Here is a 19,727-nt window from a genome sequence, read left to right as displayed (position 1 = left end):
AGCCTGATGTGGGACTCAATCCTGGGTCTCCAGGACCGGGCCCTGGACTGAGGGTGGCGCTAAACCGCTGAGCCACCCTGGCTGCCCTGACAGGGTTTTTATTTTCCCTTTAAACACTCAGAATATACAGGCCCAGTGTCTTGTGGCCTCCAAAGTTTCTGATGGGAAATCTGCTGACAATCTTATTGAAAATTCCTTGGATGTGATGATTTACTTTTCTCTTGCTGTTTTCCAGGTTCTCTGTCATTGTCTTTAGAAAGTGGTTATACTGTATCTTGGTGTGGATCTCTTTGAGGTCATGTTACTTGGTGTCTGTCAAACTTCTCCGATGTTTATACTCACATCTTTCACCAAGTTTGGGAAGTTCAGCCAACATTTCTTCAAATATTCTCACTGTCCCTTTCTTTCTCCTTCTGAGCCTCCCACAATGTGCATGTTGTTCTCCTTGATGGTGTCCCACAGGTCCCTTAGACTCCATTCATTTAAAAATATATTTTTTTTCTTTCTGTTCTTCAGATTCAATATTTCAATTGTTGTATCTTCAACTTTGCTTATTCTTTCTTCTACCTGGTAAAATCTGTGGGTGGCAATGTTTTGTGCTAATTGCACTTATTTTCATAGTTATCCCCCTGTGGCAGGTGTTAGTTGGAATAAGAAATGGTGACATGAAATTGTGGAGGTGGCCCTCCATGACTGAAATTCCAGAGGCATCTATTCAGGATCACATGTTTCTAAGCCTCTGCTACCCACCCAACTGAAGCCACATGCTCTCCCTTAATATATGCAGGCTCAACTTCATGCATGAAAATTGGTTCTAAGCCAAACCCACTACTTAGGCCCCAACTGAGCCCTGAACACTTCAGAATAAAGTCTTCCTCACTGTCAGCAAGTCTTGGGGTTTCTGGCTGGTGCTTGGATACCATCTCTGGTATCTGCCACTATGAGTGGCTCCTGGTCCCTTACACTGCTTCTCCTGCCACCAAAGACCAGAGACTTGGCTCTGAGTCCCAGCTAGCAGCTGGCTGACCTCCTGGAAAATCTTCCAGTCTGACCATTCATGTCTGGCTTGGCCCTAGGTGCCTTGGGTCCTTGAGAGTGACAGCCTCTTGCACTAACCAGGAACCATTGTTAACAGATTTCTCTCAGTTCTCCTTCTATAATGTTGGCCTACTTTCCATAAATAGCTGTTGTTCCCTCAGGGAGTAGGCTCAACTCCTGAAGCCTGTCTGCTCCAAGTCTGCCTGGCCCTAGAACTGCAAAGGGGGCAGTTGGTAAGGTATGATAGCAGATGTGTATGAACAGATAGCAGAGCCTAATATCCAAGTGGACTATAACCATAATAACTCTACAATATGTCCAAACTGGAAAAGTTTTTAGAGTGAAAGTGAGCATCATTAATTGTTATGTCAGGAAAATAAAAATAAATTGGGACATTCCTGTGCAAGATGGGTCACATAGTTACATATAAACTATTAGAGAAAGTTAATCATCCATTCTAGCATGCATGTGTGAGACTAATTTCCAAATATCTCAAGAACCTATAAAAAATGCAGCACCATGAACACACATCTAGTGAGAACAATGCAACATCATGACAAATCACATCTCGGTGGGGTAGCAGAGTGAAAAAACAGCCAGACAGACAAAGAGACCAACAGAAGGCATCATCCTCAGGGTCATTAGGAGGGAAAATCATGAAATCACTGTGTATCTTGAAGATACTTTGTTTTCTCTCAAAGGGATTGTGTTTAATTATGGCCAGTTTGGGAATGGATATAATAAAACCAGGAGCACATAAAGTGGGATGCTAGAAACAATGCTGTGGGTTACTGAGAGAAAGCATATCAACAGAGGTAAAGGAACTGTGGAAATGACACGGGGCAGCTGAGTCTACTCCAAGCAAGGGAGATGAAGACATCAGCTCCATTAGGGAAGGTATTCTTTGTCTTAGAGTCCACATGTGTAACCCCAGGATTTAGGACAGTGAATGACAACCAGCAAATGCTCACTGAACATTTGTTCACTGACTGAAAGGATATAGGGTCAGCTTGATATGGAGAATGAGGCTTGGAGGAAAGCAAATCACACGGCCAGCCAGGGGCAGGGTCAGAAATAAAATCCAAACGTCTCAACTTCCAGCCTTACCTCCAGTGTCTGTGGAAGTCAATTAGACAGTCTTTGAGCATTCCTCCTTTATGTTGATCCTCCCACCACCTCTTTGCAAATATAGCCCTCCCTCATCTACCCCATTCTGCCAACTGCCATCACGGGTGCAGGTAATCAGAAGTTCCATAAGACCTTGCCCTGCTCTCTCCAGCAGCAACTTCTTTCTCCTCTGAGCTTTTGGCTGCACGATTGCTGCTATACTGTTTGGCCTCGTCTACCACCTCTTTCTTTCTGTTGTGTGTCTTCCTCAGTGGAAATAGCAGGGCCCTCTATTCTCTCCTTCCTGCATGAACTGGCCCAACTGGGACATTCTGTTAGGTCTGGTATCCAAATACCCCTCTGCAGATACTAGTTGCCCCACTTGGTGTGAGTAGGAGCAACACAGATCTCTCTCTGAGTAATGCAGATGAGTTTGGGTTTCTGAGGGGTGCAAGATATGGGTTTGATAGGGATGTTGTTCCAGGTGAACCAGGGACATGTTTACATGATATAATGCGAATCACATCCCCACGAAGGGAGGGCACATAAACAAATTATGAGCCTGCATTATGGAGTGACTGGGTTAAGAGGTGTCAAATTGTGTGGTACATATATGTCAGTAGCTTCTACCAATAGCTGGGAGAGCCATAAATCCTTCCAATCAGAAAACTAAGTCAAACCATCTCATCAACCTACCTTGGGAATCCTCTATCCCCCTCTCCAACTCCACCCCCAAAGATGGGTTAAGAGGTCTTGATGGGATCCTCTATTACCTGTTTTCTTCTTAACATCTCTTCCAGTTGAGAGGGAAAAGCTTAGACAGCCAGTAGAGGACTCATAGACAAGCTGGTAAGGTGAGTTCACTCCTATGGCTGGAGTGTTCATAGAGGAATCTGGAAAGGAACACAGATTTTTTTTTTAACCAAAAATATAATATGGACTTTTTATTCTAGTAGTGTGGTAGAGTAGATATTTATTTAGATATTCTAAAGTGCCCTGGTTGTTACAAAACAACCAGATCTTGGAAGAAAAATACTTTTTAATGCATGAGCAGGCTCAAAGTAATTAAGGGAAATCATTAAGATTTCTTTCTACAGTACCCCGTCCCCCACGCCACTACAATATCCCTTAAAAGAGAAATGACTCCCTGCTCCCCAGTGCAGGTAACAGGAAGCAACAAGCACAAAAGGCCATGGTATTACTGTGAGGGCAAATGCAGATATATGTGCAAAACTAGGTGGAAAGAATAAACATTGGGCCAACTATTCCCTTATCCAAGGCACAGAAATCAGATGCTTCTTCAACAGATCAATCCCTTGCAGAATCACACTGTCATATGTAGAATCATTTGATATTTGACCACCAATTTAGTACCTGTGGGGCTCCTGGGTAGCTCAGCCACTTAAGCATCTGACTCTTGACTTCAGCTCAGGTCTTGACCTCAGGGTCATGAGTTCAAGCCCTGCATTAGGCTCCATGCTGGGTGTGGAGACTACTTTAAAAAATTAGCACCCCCATCATGAATGGAAAATCTTGATCATACTTACATAAACCACATCAAATCATTTGCTCATTCTTCCCCCCAAACATGGTCATTTCACTGGTTAAGCATGAAATTGTTAGGAAATGTCAGGCACTGTGAATGTTTATCACAGGTCAACCAAATTCATAAAGAAAATGGCAAACTTCACCTCTTAAATAGGCAAAGACTATAACCAAAAACTGGATACTGGATAATGCACACACACGAACAATACCCTTTGCTAGTGACCCAAAAGTTGAGATCAGAACAACTTTCAGTACTTTCTAACTTAGCAGAAATGAACTAACAACAACCAATACTGGTAAAGATGGGATGAAACTGGTCAACTATCCTGGTGTAGACAAAATCCATCTAGAAAACAGTATTTAGCAAGAGCTGTAAAAAAAAGCAAAAGTCATGCAAAATAAGTCAACAGGGTTTGAATCTTCTTTTTAATGCCCTGTGAGAGCTAATTCAAGTCCTTCTAGGATCAAATACCTTTCCAAAAGAAATGGATCACTCCTTCATTTGCACTTTGTTGGTTAGGTACCCACCACCACCACCACCCCACACTAGGCTGGTTTATTTTATTATTTTTTTAAGATTTTATTTATTCATTCATGAGAGACACACACACAGAGAGGCAGAGACATAGGCAGAGGGAGAAGCTGGTTCCCTGCGGGGAGCCCGATGTGGGACTACATCCCAGGACCCCAGGATCACACCCTGGGCTGAAGGCAGATGCTCAGCCGCTGAGCCACCCCAGCGTCCCTCTAGGCTGGTTTAAAGAGAGCGACTGGAACAGACATGCCAACAAGTGAGAGCTTCCCTAGGGAGTGTGCTGGCATACTCTGCTGATGCAGCAGGATGCAGAAATCATCAAAGCCTCTCCAGAGTTCAGCTTAGCTCTCTGCAAATTCTCCTCCACTTAGATTGACCACAACCCACAAGGCACACAGCAAGTTACTGTATCACAGGTGAAAGCCTGTGATCCTGCAAGAATACTCAAACACCTTATGAAGTGAAATGCTAATGGTGACAACCATTTCCTCTTATAGGTGAGGGGACACTATATTCAGGTAGGAGAGCACCATGGGAAGGTGTGAGGGTGAGCAGTTGGGCCAGGTGGGACGTTCCTATTCCTGCAACAGACCATCAGGCAGTGCGCCCCTCCAAATGAAATGGATCTCTAAGCTCTAGGCAGAACACAAAGTGCAGGAATCCAAGTATGCTGGTAACCATCTGTGTAAATAGTTACAGCAGAGTTAGAGAGCCTGTGTTAATAGGGCATAGCTGACCCTAAACAGAATGGGCACAGAGGAAATTCCCATAAAACAAAGACCTCCAGTAGTTCATGGTAAATAGTGGGGGGGAGGGTGGGGGGGAGGGGAAACCCACTGGAACTTGATATGAGAGAAGAAAAACAAATTCAATGCTCAAAAAACAAACCAATTAAAAAATGAGCAGAAGACATGAACAGACATTTCTCCAAAGACACCTAGATGGCCAACAGATACATGAAAAGATGCTCAACATCACTTATCATCAGGGAAATGCAAATCAAAATCATGATGAGATACCACCTAACACCATTTAGAATGGCTAAAATCAACAACACAGGAAACAACAGGTGTTGGCGAGGATGTAGAGAAAAAGGAACACTTGTGCACTATACACTTATCATGATGAGCACTGAGTAATGTACAGAATTGCTGAATCACCATATTGTACACCTGAAACTAATAGAGCACTCAATCACAGCAGAATAGGTTAAAAATAGCAGAAAAAATTTAAAAACTAATAAAGTGTAATAAAAGGAAAAAGAAAAAAGCATACTAAGATTGAGGCTCAAAAAAGGAATGAGAAAACAAAAGTTATCCAAATAGGGGCACCACGGTGGCTCAGTTGGTTAAGTGTCCGACTCTTGATTTGGACTCAGGTCATGATCTCAGGATCATGACATAAAGCCCACGTTGGGCTCTGCTCTGAGCATGGATCAATTTGGGATTTTCTCTCCTCCACTCCTTTTGCCCCTCTCCCCACTCACATACACTCTCAAAAAAAGTTATCAAAATAACTTTCTTTTACCTTGTATTCAACAAAAATTTGTTGGTATTGTAAACATGCACTAATTCTTTTTTTTTTTTTAAGATTTTATTTATTTATTCATGAGAGACACAGAGAGAGAGGTGCAGAGACACAGGCAGAGGGAGAAGCAGGCTCCATGCAGGGAGCCGGATGCGAGACTTGATCCTGTCCCGCAAGATCATGCTCTGAGATAAAGGCAGACGCTCAACCGCTGAGCCACCCAGGGGTCCCATCACACACACTAATTCTTAAAAGCAATAAAAATGACGGTCATTTTTGTGAGGTGGGGTGATTTTCTTTTTTCCTGAATGGTTGTACAAGAGCGATAAAACAGGAGTTCCTTCATATTGCCTTTGCAAAAGCATCCAAGGGCTTTAGCTGCTTTGCTTTTTAACCCTTTGATACCCAAACCATCCTTTCTCCATAAAGTCACTGCTCCAGACAATTTTCCTGTCTCCAGTAGCTGACTAGTTTTGCTCCACTGAGCCATCATCAGAGGCTCTGCGTGGGAACTGAGGAGCTTTTCAACATTATTTCTACTGGCTTCATGAAATTCCACATTTTTCCCCCAAGGATGGCAATTTTATTGTGTAATTTATTTGTACTGAACATGTATATTATCAGATGTTTAACCTCTGACCATCAAGGGAAGCCTGACAAACATCCAGTGGACATGGAGAGATGCTAGTGGGAATGGATTTTACAAATGAGGGTGAGTGGTTAGGAGATAAAATTTTTTACATTTCCCCACAAAACCGCCTACCAGTGAGGATGAGTTTTAGCCATTCAAAACGAACACAGGTGACCTTTGAACAACATGGATTTGAACTATGTGGGTCCACTTATACGTGAATTTTTTCTGATAAATACAGTAAGTACTGTAAATGTATTTTCTCTTGGGATTTTCTTAATAACATCCTCTTTTCTCTAGCTTATGTTAATGTAAGAACACAGTATAGCACATATACGTACAAAGTACGTGTTAACCAACTGTTGATGTTATCCGTAAGGCTTCTGGTCAACAGGAGGCTATTAGTAGTTAAGTTTTGGCAGAGTCGGAAGTTACATGTGGATCTTCAACTGCTTGGGCGGTCAGCACATGTTGTGCAAGGGTCAACTGTACTTATATCTATCACACTCAAGAGATACATTAGATACAACTGAATCACCATTGTCTTCCAGACCCCCTCCCCCCACCCCTCTCCAGAGCTCACGTCTCCAACTTTGCATCTGGCATTTCCCTTCATGCTTTTTTACTTGCACTCTGCATAATGTACTCATAAGCAATATATTACTTGTGTTTTTTAGAATTTTATTTAAGTAGTATTATACCAAATGTATCCTTCTAGAATTTGCTTTTATTTGCTTAACACTATTTTTTGAGATTTATCTATATTGATATGTGTGTTTTAGTGCTTGTTTCATTTTGTATTTTTTTCCTTTTTAATTGAAGTACAGTTGAGATTCAATATTAGTTTCAGAAGTGCAATATAGTGAGCCCACGTTTGTGTACATTACAAAATGCTCATCACAGGGGTGTTTTGCCTGCTGACTTGGTGGAGTGCATGACTCTTGAGCTTGAGGTCATGAGTTCGAGCCCCACGTTCGGTGTGAATATTACTTAAAAAAATATGTTGGGGCACCTGGGTGGCTCAGCGGTTGAGCCTCTGCCTTTGGCTCAGGTGGTGATCCTGGCGTCCTAGGACCTAGTCTCATATCAGGCTTCCCGCAGGGAGCTTGCTTCTCCTCTGCCTATGTCTCTGCCTCTCTTTGTGGCTCTAATGAATAAATAAATAAATAAAATCTTTAAAAAATATATTTTAAAAAATGCTCATCACAATAAGTGTAGTCACCATATAAAGTTGTTACAATGGTGTAATCTATAGTCCCTATACTGTACAAGTGCTTGATTTTTACTTCTCACTATGTTCCATTGTCTAAACAGACTATAAATCATATTTCTCCTGTTGAAGGACATTTAGGTTGCTTCCAATTTTATTTCCCTTTGCCGTTCTAAACAGTGCTACAATAAACATTCTGGGACAACTTGTACCTGTGTGCCACATGTGCCTCTCAAGTGTGGCCAGGGGCCTGCTGTGAACCCACACCAGGCCATGATCAGATGAGCATGGAAATTAAGAGTAAACATTTAGAAAACTCTGTGGAAATTTGACATTCCTGTGACATCATATTTTTGAAAAGATTGGCAATTTTATACACTGGTCCTTCACCACAGATAGTTTGAAAGGCACAGCTGTAGGGAATGACCTAGAAGAGAAATTGCTGGGTTGTAAGATGCTAGAACATCTCCCGTCTTGCAGATACCATCAAACTGCTCTGCAGGGTAACTGCACCACCTTATATACTTACCTGCAGCATTTGAGGATCTCTGTTGCTCCAGGATCTTTCTGTTTGAGAACCCACCTCAACTCTTAGGGATGTCAAATGTTTAAAATGGGGATTTGACTCTCTATCTTGCATTCTTATTGACACTATTTGAACTTCCACCTAAGGGCTGAAGCTTGGGTACCCACCTTTCCCAAACTGTCCAACACTCTGACCACTTCTCCCAATTGTGCCAATCAGGTAGTCAAAAGCCATCTCCTTGGCATTGAGGTGGAGGAGCTGGCTGGCCTCCACAAAACGCCTTGTGATGTCCAGGGGATTGGCACCTAAAAAGAATCATTGAAGTAACTCATTTTTTTCCTGGTGCAGGGCTAATGCTTCCAGAAAAGGATCTCTGTAAATACCCCAGGAAATTAGGGTAGAGGGAAGACCCACTCCTAGGGTAAGCAAGTATGAGGGTCTTCCTCATGGAAGGGTCTCAAACTCTGAAGACTTGTCAGGTGGCATTTTGCTCTCTGCCCCCCCCCCTTCTCTCTTCCTACCCATAGGCCAGGGTACTGATGCCATTAGCATCTAAAATAACATCTAGAAGGCTCTAGAAGCATCTAGAAGGCTCAAGTACTGGTAAGCATCTATCTCTCCTCCTTGATCTTGGGGTTACACCCTTACCATGGATGGTCTTCCTAACCACTAATCGGCCCTCTCAATTTACCTCCCTCTTCATGGGTGCTGCCTCTCTCCACCTCTGCATCATTTCCACAAACTCCACCCTTCAGTACCTCTGGCCTCACACTGTTCTCCAAAGCCTACCTCTTCCAGTCTGGACTCAGCAACATCGGGGAAATGGGAGGAAAACATGGAGAACAGAAGGGGTGAGAGGATGACTCTTGAGAGGGCTATAGGAAGGGGTTTGATTCCTATAGCAGACCCGTGGCTGCCACCTATCCCCAGCATATCCTTATATACCTGTCTGGGGTGGCTGTGGTGGACACACACATCAGTCTGGGCAGATCCTTCCAGGCTCAGAAAAAATGGAGAAGAATCTGGCGAGCCAGGCTTACCAGACACGGACTCCACCATGGCCTTCATCTTCAGGGCGAGCAGCTCTGTCAGCAAGTGAATGGACTGCCGCTGGAATTTGTGCAGGGTCTCCTGGCCAGAGTGCACCAGATAGCCATGGGTGGTGAACTTGGCTGGCCCGGTGGGCAGCAACTGTGGCGGTGGTATTGCTGGTGGTGCTGGCTTCTTCTGGACAGGGACCTGCATGGGGGCTGATTCCATAAGCACTGCGGGGGGAGCTCCAATGCTGATCTCCAGACCCATGATGTCAGATGGGGTAGGCACCATGGGGTCGGCAATAAGCTCCTCCCAAGTGAACTCAAAGATGTTCCTGATGCCCTTAGGTACAGAAATGCCTGCGTTCCGGCAACTGATGAGCAGTTTGGAGATGCGGGCCAGGAGCCTGGGGGCCGAGGCTGTGTATTGCTGGTACAGTTCTCGGTTGCTCTTGATGTCATTCATGTTGCTACAGTATGCATACTGCTAGGTAATACTGTCCATCTCGGACCAGATGGACCTGCAGCTATAGAAAGTCAAAGCCCTTGAGAGGTGAATGAGAGTGACAGTTCTTACCTAAGGTGAAGCCTTGGAGACAGACAATATGGAAGTGCTGAAATGGCCTTTACAGGTCATTGAACCAGCGGGTCCTATCCAGGAAGGATAAGGAAATAACTGATGGCTCCTCATACAGTAGGGCAAAGAGATGTCCCTCCTCTTCCCTTTTATTCCCCAAGACAGGATCAGATAAGCCCACATTAGTGGGTGAGTTTGGGAAGGGCCTTTGGAATGACTGGATTCCAGAAATGGTTTCAGGGACAGTTATACAATTTGAGACCTCTTGGAGGAACCCTAGGTGCTGGAGGAGTGGAAAGGATAGGAAAGGAGAAAGGTTCCACTGTACCTTTTATAGTTAGAGACCTGAGGGTGGAAGATCTGCTTGTGGTCTATTAATAAAAACCTGCAAAAACAAAAACAAAAAACATTTTATTGGCTCTCTGGAGGAAGGTGATGTGGAAGTTCCAGGTGGCAATGCAAGGATGGGCATACAATTATTCAACATGAACATCCAAGGGCAGACAGAAAAGAATGAGGAGAATAAATTTTCTCAATTCAATGATTAATATTTGCCACATTTCATCAAATCAAGTTTTGATGTAATTGGTTATAAGATATACCATCTTACAAGAAAGAAAAAAATCAATGTAAGATGCCATTGACCGTAAGACATATCACAATTTAAGAGATGTTAAAATGGAAAAAAATGCCTACCTTAAAATCAGTGAACTGTAATAAATATTTTTCCCCATTTAAAAAAAAATTTCCCACTTTAATAGAACTTCTTGAGGGCTCTGAGTCCTCATCAAGTAGACATATATGGGTTAGCAGATCAGCATACTCGTGTCTGGGTCAGCTGAACACCATTAGGTACTGTGGTGGTTTTTAACCTGACATACTTCTAAACTGTGTTTTATTCTTGTCTTCTTAATACATATCAAAAATAGACCACTGGTTGAAGTGAGGGAGTGTGAAGAACAATTTGGTAAACACAAAAATGGCCGGGAAAATCTGCAAATAGACTTGTAGAGTTTTGTAATCAGATCTGAAAGTTTCATTTATCTGATCAAAATGAACCCCAGAAGGACATTCTTCAGTAATATATCAATCTAAAATACATTGGCAATAATGTAAAGTCACTTCTTGATCTTGAATTACACAAAAATGATGATTTATTTCTTTTCATTTCTGCTGGGCTGTGTAAGAACATGAGCCTCTGCAAAAGATGCTCAAGAATCCAGAACACAGGGGTGCCTGGGTGGCTCAGTCAGTTAAGCATCCAACTCTTGGTCTCAACTCAGGTCATGATATCTTGATTCTGGGATTGAGCCCTGTGTCAGGCTCCACTCTCAGTACAGAGTCTGCTTGTCTGCTCCTCCCTTGCTTATGCATGTGTGCATGTTCTCTATCTCAAATAAATAAATAACTTAAAAAAAAAAAAAAGAATCCAGAACACGTAGGAAAGGCTGACCAAGGGAAGCGTAGGGTAGAAGAGGGTGGGGTCCACCCCCATCACCTTTGCTGGCATTTCCATGCAGTGTAGGCCAGTTGCCCTGTTGTGTGCCTTAAATGGCCCCAAAAGCACACTAGTAGTATGCTAGAGGGCCTAGTAACGTCGGCCCTTAGACCAGAGGAAGGACTGCTGGCCCGGCCTGACAATTCTTATTACCACAGCCTTCCAACCGTCAATTCTACCTTCCATCCTGACAATCACTCCCCACAATGTCCATGGTGGTCTTCTCCTGCCAGACAATCCTCATTCTTTCACCTCTCAAAACTGTATCCTTTGGAGCCACCCCAAGTTCACCCCTGGGGTGCACCACCAGCATTTACAGAGCAAGTTAACAGGCACGATCTGCTGTGATCACCCTGGGGTGAGATTATTATCTCTCCCGTGTCACTGATGAGGAATCAGAGGCTTAGGGAGACAGAGCTCCAGGTCAGGTGGGAGTTGCCTATGTGTTGACTCCTGGCACAGAAGCTTTCCAAACACAGTATGATTTCCTCACAGCCCTTAAGCTGCTCCTGCCCATCTATCAGCAATAAAACCTCTAAGGAACAAGAGTTGCACAGAGCAAACCCTTTTGACATCCTGGTTTGCAGATAAGTGGCTTCCCAAGTCTATTTGCCTGCCCCCTGGCATCCCTATTTCTCAGCTTTGGAGACTCAGAAAAATACTTCATATTTAAGATGATAAGTCTGCAAGACAAAGAAACCACTCAGAATCTCAGTCATCTGGGCAACCAGCCAGAAGGATCTGACCCTGACCAAGAAGGGCAGGATTTTTTTTTTTTTTTTTTTTTTTTTTTTTTTTTTTTTTTTTTTTTAGCCAAGGACTCAAATGAAGAGAAGACAAATACAGTCCTTGAAATCTTAACTGGTCTGAGGAAATTCCCCTCATCCCACCCCTACCAGTTCATTTCTTTTGAGGTTAATTTTGAAGAGATGTCTTACAAACAGATAAAGACCTTTTAAAGCAGTTTTATTGAGATATAATTCACATATTATACAGTTTGCGCCTTTTAAAGTGTACAATGGTTTTTAGTATATGCAAAGCTGTGCAACCGATACCACTATCTAATTTTAGACCATTTTCATCACCTCCAAAAGAAATCCATTAGCAGTCACTCCCCAGCCCCCCTTCCTCCTAGGCAACCACTAATCTAGTTTCTCTATAGATTTGCCTGTTCTGGGCATTCCACATAAATGAAATCACACACCATGTTGTCTTTTGTGACTGGCTTCTTTCACTCAGCATGTCTCCAAGGTTCATCCATGTTGAGCATGTATCAGTTAGGTCATTCATTTTTATGGTAGAATAATAACCCATTATGTGGATATACCACAACTTATTGATCCATTCATTATTTGGTTGACATTTTCGTTGCTTCCACTTTGGGGGCATTATGAATAGTAGTACTATGAACATTCATGTACAGGTTTTTGTGTGTACAGATGACCTCACCAAGATCCTCCTGAGCGTACATCTAGGAGTGGAATTGCTGGGTCATATGATGACTCAGTGTTTAACATTTCAAGGGACTGTCAGACTGGTTTCCAAAGTGGCTGTACCATTTTATAGTCCCACCAGCAATATAGGAGAGTTCTAATTCTCCCATGTCCTTGTGAGCACTTGTATGTCTTTTTGATTCTAGAGCCGTTCTAGAGGGTGTGAAATGATATCTCACTGTGATTTTGATTTGCATTTCTCTAATGACTAATGATGGTGAGCATCCTTTTGTGTGTTTATTGACAAATTTATGACTTCTTTGGAGAAAAGTCTGTTTGGATCTAAAAGCTGTTTTTTTTTAAAGAAATGTCATTTAAAATTAAACACTGTCATATATTTATATTTACATTTACATTTAATTATATATAAATATTACAATAATCAACATAAATATTTGTTATATTTATAATTTATATTTACCTGTATTTTAAAAATATTTTTAATTAATTTATTTATTTACTTGGGAGGGGATGGGACAGAGGGAGAGGGAGAGAGAAAACTCAAGCTGACTCCATACTGGGCACAGAGCAGGACACAGGGCCTGATCCCATGATCCCATCATAACCTGAGCCAAAATCAAGAGTCAAACACTTAACACTGCACCACCCAGGTGCCCCAAACTGTATTTATTGCCATATATTTATCTCTTCAAAATTCAGCTAGAGGTGCCCCTGTGCCTAAATCCTACCTATGAGATGAAAGTAGAGTTGCTTGGTAGGGACCTGAGACATGATTTTTAAAGGAGGCTACCTTCATGGACAGAACGCTCATTCTTTCCTCTCAAGCTACTCTCTTTCCTTTCATTTGGAATAGATTTGGCTGCAGCTCCAGTAGCCATTTAGAGCCATGAAATGACCTTGGGGAAGGAAGCTATGCACTAAAAGTGGCTGAGCAGAGTGACAGAGCCTGGGCTCCTGATGATACAGTAGTACCCCCACACTAGCACTTGGCCACCTACTTCCAAACTTATTTTACAGAAGAGAATGAACCCCTTTATTTAGATCTCTGTCCTTAGCAGTCAAGTGTGATTCCTGACTGACCACCAGCCATGCTGAAACACCATCCCACCCTTCGTTCTATGTATCCATTTTTATTCTGTCATTGGTTTTCCATCACTGAGACATGGGCCTTGCCCTCAAACAGCTCAAAGCTTAACAAGCAGGGCAGCCCCGGTGGTGCAGTGGTTTAGTACCACCTGCAGCCTGGGGTGTGATCCTGGGGACCCGGGATCGAGTCCCACGTCAGGCTCCCTGAATGGAGCCTGCCTGTGGAGCCTCTCCCTCTGCCTGTCTCTGCCTCTCTCTCTCTGTGTCTCTCATGAATAAATAAATATTTTAATAATTTAAAAAAAGCTTAACAGGCAGATCAGACTTATAAAATTAACTTATAGACAAATATGATAAGGGTCACACTAGAGAAAAATGTACAAGGGCTGTGAAAACCCAAAGAAAAAGGTCTAATGGAAGTAGAACTGAAGATGGTTATAAAAGATGAGCAGAACTGGGCCACCTGGGTGGCTCAGTGGTTGAGTGTCTGCCTTCAGCTCAGGGTGTGATCCTAGAGTCCTGAGATCGGGTCCCGCATAGGACTCCCTGCATGGAGCCTGCTTCTCCCTCTATGTCTCTGCCTTTCTCTGTGTGTCTCTCATGAATAAATAAATCTTTTTTTTTTTTTAAGATGAGCAGAAGTTGCCATTCTAGGCAAAAGGAAAAGGATGTGCAAGGGAGAAGAGGCATTTAAAGCATGGTGGGCTTAGAGAACTGCAAAACACATCAGTATGACTGGGGTCTGTGGGAAAGTAGCCGATGGAGTTGGAAAAGTGGCCTTAAATCAGATCGCAAAGGGCCTTGTATATCATGCCAAAGAATTCGCAAGTGTTGTATGATCAAATATTCAAATGTATGGTCTCAAATCACTAGTTGTGTGCCATGTGGTAAATCTCTGCAACTGGACAGCAGGGGCCAGGTTTTCTCTCCCTTTTATAGTGTCAATATTACTAAATACAGTGCTGCGAAATACCAGAAACTGAAAAATACTAGTGGCATCAAAGTCACATGAATAGCCTCACAGACCCATGCAGATGGCCATAAGCAAAGTTTCAAGAAACACCTCCCATAAAGAATGGAAAAGATTGCATGAGAAGTTTATAAAGCATATAGAAGATGACAACAGGCCCGGTGCCGCCTTCATTCGATTTGCTGCCTGGTTGTTCTGTCCCAGAGGACAGATACAAGGGGAGAAACACTCAAAGCTACAATGACACGTCAGAGTGCTTTCTGCAAGGGAGAACAGAAGCCCAGAGAAGGCAGCGTGGCTGGGCAGCTAAGAGCTCAGGCAACCTGACTCCGAGCCTGGCATTTGATCTGTGTGAGAATCTCAGGGGCCCTAGTCTCCATCTCCCAGGACAGTGAGGATTAAGTGAGGTGATGCATGTACAGGGTTGGCGCAATGCCTAGCACATCAAGTGCTCGGTGGATGCTAAATAGAAAAAGGAAATTATCTGGAGTGGTCAAAGAAGGTTGTGAAATGGAAATGACAGAAAATGCCCAGAAACAAATTGACTAGCAAACAAGGAGAGGAAGAGCCTTCCAGGTGGTGGGCAGAACACCTGCTCAGGGTGGAGGCTCTAAACTGCCTGGCAATTTTGGAGAATGAGAAGCAGAGCATGATTTGGGTTAGTGTGGGTTGCGGAGGGGCCAAGCACGGGAGGGGCAGTAGGGGTCAGTTGTGAAGCAATGAGCCTGGACCTCATCCTGCAGGTGATGGGAAAGCATGGAAGGAGTGCAAGCAGAGGCGACATCTGTATTCTAGAGTGCTCCTCCCAGAGGCTGCCAGTGCCGTGGGCAGCGGGCGGTGTGAGCAGCCAGGTGCCCTAGGGATTCACCAAGGGGAGGAGCCGCACCTACAGCACTCTGAGTTCTGCCTACAGTGAGGAGGGACTTCCAGCCTTGATGCACCCAGAAGAGTACTTAAAAAGCACAAACACAACAAACTGCCAGGGGTGCAGTGGAGCACAAGTGGAACAGGAGTGAAAAGTGGGAAAATTCTGAACAGGATATAGGAAAAGCAAGTGCACATAATCAGAAGGAAGCTGAGGGGTAAAATTTGGCACAGGTTTTTTTTTTTATTTTTAAAGATTTTATTTATTCATGAGAGACACAGAGAGAAAGGCAGAGACACAGGCAGAGGGAGAAGCAGGGAGCCCGATGTGGGACTCGATCCCAGGACCACGGGATCACGCCCTGAGCCAAAGGCAGACACTCAACTGCTGAGCCACCCAGGGGCCCTTGGGCATAGGTTTAGAAGAAAAGAAAATGGCATCCTTCCTTCCCATTACTGGCACTGACCCAAGAATGTTTTTTAGAAGTGCGTACAGCTGGTGGCTTCTGGGTGGTTTAGTCGGGTAACGGGCTGCCTTTTGGCTCTGCTCAGGATCCCAGGATCCCAAGACAGAGCCCCCTCAGCAGGGAGTCTGCTTCTTCCTCTCCCTCTATCCCTGCCCCTCCCCGCCCTGCTTGTGCACTTCTCTCAAACAAAACAAACAAACAAACAAACAAACAAACTTTTTTTTTTTTTTTTAAGTACATAACAGGGCAGTCCGAGTGGCTCAGTGGTTTAGCACCACCTTCAGCGGGGGCCTAATCCTGGAGACTCGGTATCAAGTCCCGCGTCGGGCTCCCCGCACAGATTTTGCTTCTCCCTCTGTCTGTGCCTCTGCCTGTCTCATGAATAAATAAAATCTTAAAAAAAAAAAAAAGTACATAACAGCACACTCAAAAACAAAATTAAACTTAGCTCTTTCAGGTCATCTGGTCCTGGCTTTCTTTGCTATTATCTCTAGTTTCTGGCTCTCTACGGTTTTAATCAGAAATGCTTTGATAAAGACAGCAGAGCAGATGTCACTGCGTGCCTGCAGTCTGTGAGCAAGCCCAGCTGTAGGCTAGGACAAGCATGAAGGTGAGCCCTCACTCAGCACACCAAAGAAGTGGAGATGAGACTAGGAAATTTAGCAGACACTGCCCTTTCTGTTGCTCAGTATATAAAGCATGTTCTGGACAGATGCTTGAATTCTCTACGCAGATGAGAGGAAGAAAGAAGGTGAGCTAGATAGAGCAATCATCTGAGAGGAAGGGGGGAGGCATTGCTTAAAATTAAACTTAACTGCCTACCACCAAGGAAGGTTTACACAGGAGACTGGAGCCTCAGGGTCACTCACTCCTCATCCTGGAGCAGAATTCACTTGCAAATCACCTGCATCCTCTACATGGGAGATTTATCAAGGCATCAAGGGCCCTTATTAAGGTGGCCCTTATGGTTTCCCAGCAAGGCCCACCAAGAAACATAAAAAAACGATCATCCCTTTGACCCAGTGATCTCACTTCTGAAAGTAATGCCCAGAGGGACAGTTTAAAAGGGGGAGAGAGGTACTTGGATACAGATCTATGCTGGTTGAGTCCAAAAAAAGATGCTTATAGCTTCTTCTTTCCTAATAGTGAAATACTGCAGCCAACCAACAACTGAGGGTTAAATGATGTAGATTTGATGAACTATTAGGCAATTAAAAATTTCTGAGCAACTCAGTTTTAAAGATGTTATTTTAAAAAATGGTATGTTTACACTGATCACACATCCCTTAAATCTTGTGCAAATCCTAACTGGAAGTAGAGATATAGAGCCTTTTCTAAGGTAAAGATGGATCTTGCAAATTATGAGAAAATGCTCAACATCCCTAATTATCAGGGAAATTGAAACCACAATGGGACATCATCTCACACCTGTTAGAATGACCACCAAAAAGATAAGAAATAACAAGTGTTGGAGAGAATGTGGAGAAATTGGAACCGTCACACACCGTTGGTGTGCAGCCACTATGGAAACTAATTTGGAGGTGCCTCAAAAAATTAAAAACAGAATTACTATATAATCCAGGAACTCCACTTCTGGGTATTTATGCAAAGAAAATAAAGCCACTATCTGGAAGAGATATATACACCATGTTCATTTCAGCATTATTTACAATAGCCAAGATATGGAAGCAACCTAAATGTTTATCAATCGATGAGTGAATGGATTGAAAAATGTGATTTTTATATATAATGGAATATTACAGAGCCACAAAAAGGAAATCTTGCCATTTTCAACAGGAATGGACCCTGAGGGCATTATGCTAAGTGAAATAAGTCAAAGACAAATACCATATGATCTCTTATAAGTGGAATCTCAAAAACCCAAAAAACTAAAAAGCCAAGCCCACAGAAACAGAGAACAGATTGGTGGTTGCCAGAGGGAGAGGATGGGGGTGAACAAAATAGGAAAGTGAGGCAAAACTGCAAGATTCCAGTAATAAAATAAACAAGCCATGGGGGTGTCATGTACAGCATGGTGACTACAGTTAATACTGTGTATTGCATATCTGAAAGTTGCTAAGAGAGTAGATCGTAAAAGCTCTCATCACAAGAAAAAAAATTCTCTATGTATGGTGATAGTAACTAGACTTACTGTGGTGATCACTTTGTAATATATACAAACATCAAATCGTTAGATTTTACAAATGAAACTAATCTATGTAAATTAAACCTCAATAAAAAAAATAGTTTTTGGAAGAAAGACAGTAAATCCTGGGTCCGCTGCAAAGACAGCAAAGACTTGTCTTGGACAAGTACTTTTCTTGGACATTCTTGGGACCTAGGAGAACTGGGCTGTGACCAGTGCCTATTTTTGTGTTTCTATTTTTCATAAACAACCTTGAACAACATGTGTGGAGAGGTGTGCAGCAGGGAAAGGGTCACTGAGGGATCAAGTCTCTAAAACTAATGTTCAAGTTCATGGTAATTGCTGATAACCATGAGAAACAGAAATAGAAAATGTACCCCAGTGAAAATATCTGTTACCACCAGGCAAAACTGCCACCAGTTGAGCTTTCAGAGTTAGGAAGAATGTGGCAGTTAGAAATGTGGTGAACTGGGTGATGGGCATTAAGGAGGGCACATGATGAGATGAGCACTGGGTGTTATATGTTGGCAAAATGAATTTAAAGAAAAAAGAAAAAAAGAAACATGGTGGAGAAAGAAGCTATTTAAATTGAGAGTGAAAAAGAAGTAATATTTCTGACTGAACAAACACGCATTTACCATGTATGTGTATATAAATGCAGCCCAGGATTTAAGAAACACGGTAACAGATCAATACTGGGCCAGAGTGACAGGTTTTCACTAAAACACCTTGCTTCATTAATTTTCCAGTTTTTCCAGGCAATAATCTACACCTATCACATCATTCTCCCCCCACTCCCAAACATTAAGCTCGATGTCTAGATCCTACGCTAACAAAATGCCTCACCGAGGCAGCTCACAAGGGCTGGGTGAGAGGCCCAAGGGGTTGATTCATTTTCTCTCAGTTTTCAGCAGGTCAACAAATTCTTTCCGATTATCATCACTTACCTTAGCCATATAGTTTTTTACAGGAACTGCTTGACATATAACTTAGTTCAATTCACTGGCTGAAAAAGAGACTAAACACATATGGCGTGGCTACTCTGTGTTGTACTAACTGTAAAGACCAGTACCCACCCCTGTTCCAAATTCCAAATTCTACTGCCTCATCTCTATGTCACAACAAGGTTAGCTGAAAACCATCTTGCAGGCTGCACTGAGGCTTTAGGAGGAAATAAATGATCCCACAAATCTTTGGTAAATGTATGGCTAAACATAGCAGGAATCTCATGTATATGGATTTAAAGTTTCTCCTTCGGGAATTTTGCAAGCAAACAAAATGATTTATTTAGCCAATTTGAAGGAACTGTATCAAAACAAAGGCCTAGAGGAAAGATTACAATGAAAGCAAACAATTCAAAGCCATTTCTGATCCAAAACATTTCCCTTAGCTCTACAAAGATATGAGTAAGGTGTGGTCATGTTTTCTGACAGGAGAGTTCACCACTGCTTGCCTCCAAGGTTAAACACTGGTATAAGAACATCTTGAATGCTTAATGCATGCCTGGAA

At 42.9% G+C, this 19,727-nt stretch overlaps 1 protein-coding gene across 10 annotated transcripts in view; it reads right to left on the bottom strand.

Moving 5' to 3' along the window:
- C20H3orf20 (chromosome 20 C3orf20 homolog) overlaps positions 1-19,334 on the bottom strand; it is a 77,578-nt gene extending 58,244 nt beyond the window's left edge. For 6 of the 10 annotated variants that reach the window (XM_038565549.1, XM_038565553.1, XM_038565554.1 and 3 more), the window contains exons 1-6: positions 19,166-19,334; positions 10,062-10,118; positions 9,163-9,683; positions 8,290-8,427; positions 2,919-3,038; positions 2,146-2,154 (exon numbers count right to left, since the gene is read on the bottom strand). In XM_038565549.1, coding sequence (XP_038421477.1) covers positions 2,146-2,154; positions 2,919-3,038; positions 8,290-8,427; positions 9,163-9,622 — 727 coding nt within the window. In that variant the 5' untranslated portion in view covers positions 9,623-9,683; positions 10,062-10,118; positions 19,166-19,334. Of the gene's footprint in view, positions 1-2,145; positions 2,155-2,918; positions 3,039-8,289; positions 8,428-9,162; positions 9,808-10,061; positions 10,119-19,165 lie in introns of all 10 variants that reach the window. The other 4 variants (XM_038565550.1, XM_038565551.1, XM_038565556.1 and 1 more) reach the window with 4 other exon arrangements.
- Positions 19,335-19,727: the final 393 nt, after the last annotated feature.

The sequence above is a fragment of the Canis lupus genome, chromosome 20, assembly GCF_011100685.1.
Source record: "Canis lupus familiaris isolate Mischka breed German Shepherd chromosome 20, alternate assembly UU_Cfam_GSD_1.0, whole genome shotgun sequence".
Lineage (NCBI taxonomy): Eukaryota > Metazoa > Chordata > Mammalia > Carnivora > Canidae > Canis > Canis lupus.
The sequence above is the reverse complement of the archived record's forward strand: the minus strand, read 5'-3'. Positions and strand labels throughout refer to the sequence as shown.